A 5,809-nucleotide genomic window follows, 5' to 3' on the forward strand; every position below is an offset into this window, starting at 1 on the left:
GATTTGGAAAAGATATGAAGCTAAGTTTATGATATTTTTTCTACTTTCAATATCGGTTCAGTCCAATGTAAATCTTATATATCTGATCCAAGTTTAGTTTGTTAATGCCTTGAAAATAACATTCCACTTAGCCAAGTGTAAGTGAACCACATTGCTAATTATCACGTCAGTGTAAGTATAACTGAATATAATTTTTTAGAAAATAATAAAAAAAGCAAGTATACTTTTTCTTTTAAACTAAAAATATATACATATTCTGTTAAAAAAAAAAAACAAAATTGGGATGCTTCAATAAAATTTTGGAATATTAATATAATTTATTTAATTATTTTTACAAATATTTAAATTTGCTCATATTTTTCTCATCAATATTTAGATTTGATTATAATTTTTCCCCTATAATTGTTCATTTTTTTTACCATAAAAATTGAAGAAAAAATATAATTCACATATTTTTGTAAATAGGTGAGAGTCATAAAGATGAAAAACTTCTCTATAATCAATCATGTTACAAATCCCTAAAAATAACGTGAAAGTGATTTTCTAAGGTTGCATTTGGTAACATTTTAATTTTTTAATTACAAAATGAAAGTAAAATTTTTGTTTTTGAAAAATAAAAATGACATCTGTAACCATTTTTGTTTTTCAATTTTAAAAACAGAAAATAAAAGTGTGTTCTATAAAGTTAATTTTTTTTTTTTGATTTTATTTGAGACGGGTCTAAGTTTGTAGTCGGATTTGGGTTCGGGTTAGAGGTCAGGTTCAATGCTAGGGCTGTGGGGAGAATTTGGATCCGGGTCTGGTCGGAGTTCAAAATATTAATTAAGAAAAAAAACTATTTAAAAATGATTTTTTTTTTAATTTTTAAAATTTTGATTCTTAATTAAAAAATTAAAAAATAAAAGCAGTTTTATAGAACATGTGTTTAAAAAATATTTTTACTTTTTTAATTTTAAAAATAAAAAATTGATCAAAAAAGTGTTATCAAACATCACTTAAATATTTTTAAAATAAAAAATATAATATCCTAGTGTTTGGTTTGATAAATTCAAAAATGTTAACAAAATATACGAGACTGGTTTTGAGTTTAACTATTAATTCGTTATTAATAACATATAACCAATAAAATGAGAAAGTGATGATCATTATTTTATTCTAAATTTATAAGATACTATTGTTATTGAATAATTAGAAGAGGAAGAAAGTAAGAAAGAAATAAAAAATATATATTTAATATGTACTGGTGATTTCGGTTGCCTGTTTTGAAATAGTAAATGTCCCTGTATATCTATTCTAAATTGATCAATGGTCACATAACTATTAGTTTTATTTGGATGGCTAAAAATGAATGAGGGATTACATCTTTCATTTTGAACTGAGGAATTACATAAGACCCCATATATATATTGTGTATTTTTTTTTTTTTAAATATGCCCAAATATGACATAGAACACTCATCCTTCAAAAACCCAAGTTTTATATGTCGGTTTCAGAGAAGCTTCTATCTTCATCAATGAAATCTTCTTCTTCTTCTTCTTCTTCTTTCTTAAGCTTCTTTCCGCCTGAAACACCTCGACTACGTCTTTCCAGCTCTGTCTTACATTCTAGTGTCAGCTATAGTTGGAAACAAAAGAGACCCTCTTTCCAAGTCTATGCAGTCTCCTACGAGAAATTCATTCAATTTGCTTTAAATCATACAAAGCACCATACCCATTTGTCTCCTTCTCCTCTGCAGGTACCTTCCCTCCCATTACTCATGTCATTCCACTGTTTGCTGTAATCTCTCAATTTATGTATGTAGATATATGAGGCAAGTGAAGTTAGTCTTTTGTGATACTTTAACACTATTATTGCAGAGGAGCTCCCAATGTCACTTCCCTTTTGATTAGTTTTGGTGTGCTTAAATTGTGTGATATGAAATAGTTTTTCTATTTGATCTGAAAAGAATCACAAGAGCTTTGGGAATCTTCTCCTCCTGGGTAAAAAATAGTATCTTGTTCAGGTCCAGTTGGCCAATCTGCTTTCTTTAACTGTCATTCATGTCAATATGGTTCTCAAATTATAACTCTAGCAAAATCCATATGGATTTTTGTTTCAAATTGTTTCTGAATATCCTTGGAAGACAAACTATCAATGTGCTTTCTCTTGTCAGTGTAATTTATCTTTTATGCACTCTTTTATTGCAAATGGTAACTAAAGCTCAACTTGTTAGTTGTAACCATGTGTTAGATCTATGAATTGTTTCTTTGTTAGATAGACATGTTTATATTTATGGGAATAATTTCTATAATGTCAGGAAAAATTTAGTTCAATGATGTCTACGGATGGTAATGTAGAGCTTCAAATGGGGTCCTTCGAAGCTCCCAAGATCAGACTTCTACGGAGTCTTAGTATTGAGACTGAAACAATGCAGGTAGAACTATCTAACTTGCTGGGTTGCATTTTCATATTGTGTGGTTTGTTTTAAGGGATGATAAGATGACACCAATTCCAGTGCCTTCTCATGTATCTTTTAGAAGTAGTTAACTATCATGTCATACTTAATGTGTGAGATTATCTCAATTGGATCTGTGCCATGAAGAATTAAATTGATAAAATAACCTGATAGCGTTGTCTATAACTGAACCTCTACAGTGCTCAAGTTAGAGAAAAGAAAGAACCATGATGAATAAGTGAGATCTTAGTGGTTGTTTCACAGCTTTAAGCACAAAGAGTTGATTTTACAGAAGCAGGACAGTATTCCAAACATTAGCCCTGGCTTTTTTATTAAATCTTTAATTGTAGGTTAAGTTAAATTTTCTTATATGTTTACCTTTTCAGTTGAAAATTTTCTTTTTCGTTTTTATGGCAGGTTTTAGATTTTGCTGCCTTCCCAAAACCAGAATACGATGTACCCATCTTTTGTGCTAATTTTTTTAGCAATGCAAGTACAAGCATAGTTTTACTGTAAGCTTTCTTGTCTCTGAATTAAAACTCGACTAAAGAGTCGATACTTTTTTTTTTTTTTTGAGAATACAAAGAGTCAAGGAGAGTAAAATCAGTGCTGACCATTAAAAGGGATTTCGTAATTCAATACTTTCCTTGTCAAAATGTTTCCTGAACTTTGTGAGAGTTTTCACTTCACCTTCTCAACCCTTTGTGTATATTTTAGTCTTTAGACATGGTTTATTCATAATGTTCCTATTTACTTGTATTTGATATTATAAGTAAGCATCTACATGAATTGGTCATTTGATACTTGTTGAAGATGAGAATTCATCAACTACGTTGTTGTGGGTGGAATATTAAGAACTTAGTCAAAAAATGAAGAACTAAAAGAGCTTAATGGAAATGGAGAAGAAAAGTTGCAAACAGAAAGGGATTTGTAAGAATCGGGCATGTTGAATTTCTGATCATTGTGGAATTAGTGCGCACAAATTCAACTTGCTTGCCATATTAAACATGGTGAATCTAGGATATAGGCTTGCCTCTGTTTTAACAGGAAGTGCTACTAGAATGGAATTTTAAGCTGGGTTTTCTGGTGAAATTAGAACTTACCCTGATTAACTGTTTGTAGGGATCTCAATCCTTTGCACGATGTCATCAATCAAAGGGAGTACAAAGAGAAGTATTATTCAAGCCTAATTCCTCTTGGAGTTAAATATTCTGAGGCAAGTGAAAGACTAAAACAAATCATAAAGCATTTCCTAATGTTTACAATAGCCTCTTAATGACTTTCAAGAATCTTTGTCAAACTTGTTGGCCATGTTGACTTAATCACTGATTTCATGCAGCTTTTACCATGGGGAGGAAAACTTACATCAGAGTCTTTAACATTCTTTTCACCGATTGTTATATGGACCAGATTTACTCCAAACCAACACAAATATGATGTCTTGTATTCTGCATTTGTTGATTATTACAAGGTATACATGTTATAGCTTTTACAAAATTCAGTTATTCATGAATATTAACATTTATTTGGTGTTTATATTTCAAATTTGTTTCCTAAATTCTAAACTCTCACTACTTTGTTGCTGCAGGCTTGGGTTGAGCTAATTGATGAAGCAGCAGAGGAGAATGATGCATCCATAATTAAATTCAACTGTGAAGCACAACATAGATATTTGGCATGGAGAGCAGAAAAGGTGGTTAATCTTGCTTACTTTGAATCAACCCTATTGATAGAGAATATTGGATTTTCCCATTTTTGAATCATAATTTCATGCCATTGTTACCGGAGTACTAAAAAAAAATTCAGAGTGCTTCAAGAAATACCAAATAAAATTAAGAAAACAAAAGTGTGTTAGGAAAGAAGGGAGTACGTGTATGAAAACAAAACGAAATCATGTGGAAAGTTCATAAATTGTTCAGTCAACTCAGATGTATAAGCTTCACATTGAAATGCTCTTTGATTAGTGAATTCATCACTTGGGTTTTCTTCCAACTCCAACTTTGGAACTTCCACATTTATTTCCAATTACCTTGACAATTTTCTGGAAAGCAGGATCCTGGTCATGGACTTCTAAAAAGGTTAATTGGGGACACAGCCGCTAAGGTATAATTCCATACTTTTTCTTTCTGATTTTGGAACACAATCAGGAGTCCAGTTCCTTGAATTTTTGTTCTTTATTCTTTGAAATCCTGCAGGAGTTGCTAAGGAACTTCCTTTTCCATGGAATAGATGAACTAGGAAGCAAAAGCTTCTTGGACTACTTTCCAGATTATCGTTCTGAGGATGGGACTGTGATTGAGAAACGCAGTATAATTGGAAAGTCCTTTGAAAATCGGCCATGGGACGCAAGAGGAGAGTTTGTTGGTAATATATTTATAAATTAACTTGTAATATAAAATTGCCTAATTTTTATCGACTAGGCCCTCTATTCAGTCCATGGTTCATACAAGCTACTAATTATTAGGATTTTTTCTCCCCCGAATTTTGGCATGTACCAAATTATGCCCCTGAATTTTTTTAACCGTTAAAATTATTAAGATTGTTAGATTTAAGGACTCTTGTCTAATTTCATTTAATTTTACTGTTTCAGTATTTGTTTATGTACTAAACTATGCTCCCAAGACTTTGATATCTATCAAATTATGTCCTTCAAACTTTGATATGCATTAAATCATGCTCTTAGAACTTTCATTCATGTTAGAATTCTTTTACTAAAATTAGACAAAAGTTTTTAAATCTAATAATCGCAATAGTTCAGGGGGAATTTTTAACGGCAAAAAAAATTCAGAGACATGATTTGGTACATGTCAAAGTTCGGGGAAAAAAAATACTAATTAGCCTTTTTTTTTTCAATTTTTATTGTGTAGGAAGGACACAATTCGTAAACAACACAAAATAAATAAATTTGGGTGATACATTTAATTTTTGTCAAAATCGTCTTGACATATTTAACATGTTTATTAAGGTGTTGATTTCAGGTCAATATTCTTAACCCAAAATAATATATTACATCAAACTGAAAGCTTCTTTACTATTCAAAGAATAACACTTCTAAGAACTTTTTTATCCGAATTCTATTAGTAATATTAAAATTATTAATTTCATGAGTAATATTTGTAGGAAAATTTACATCATATATTAATTTTTGTTATTTTTTTACAAAAATATTGTCAGGCGGTATTTTCTATTTTTTTACTGTGTTTTTTTATAAGTTTCATATTGCAGTATACTATGTTAAGTTTTCACTGGTGTTCTACTGATGTATTTTTAGTTGTTCTACTGTTGTTTTGAGTCTTTTGTTTTGTGTTTTACTAGTGTTTTATAAAAACACAGTATTTTTGAAAATTTTTATGTGTGACAGTATTTTTGTAAAAG

The 5,809-nt window shown here is 30.1% G+C and overlaps 1 protein-coding gene across 1 annotated transcript; it reads left to right on the plus strand.

The window, feature by feature from the left end:
- The first annotated feature begins 1,351 nt into the window (after positions 1-1,351).
- On the plus strand, positions 1,352-5,368 carry LOC115721362 (phytochromobilin:ferredoxin oxidoreductase, chloroplastic). The gene is made up of 8 exons (XM_030650647.2): positions 1,352-1,735; positions 2,297-2,413; positions 2,852-2,946; positions 3,557-3,650; positions 3,774-3,905; positions 4,023-4,127; positions 4,487-4,537; positions 4,630-5,368. Exons 1-8 carry the CDS (start codon positions 1,481-1,483, stop codon positions 4,816-4,818), a joined length of 1,038 nt encoding a protein of 345 aa, XP_030506507.2. The 5' UTR covers positions 1,352-1,480; the 3' UTR covers positions 4,819-5,368.
- The last annotated feature ends 441 nt before the right edge of the window (positions 5,369-5,809 follow it).

Source organism: Cannabis sativa, chromosome 2, assembly GCF_029168945.1.
Source record: "Cannabis sativa cultivar Pink pepper isolate KNU-18-1 chromosome 2, ASM2916894v1, whole genome shotgun sequence".
NCBI lineage: Eukaryota > Viridiplantae > Streptophyta > Magnoliopsida > Rosales > Cannabaceae > Cannabis > Cannabis sativa.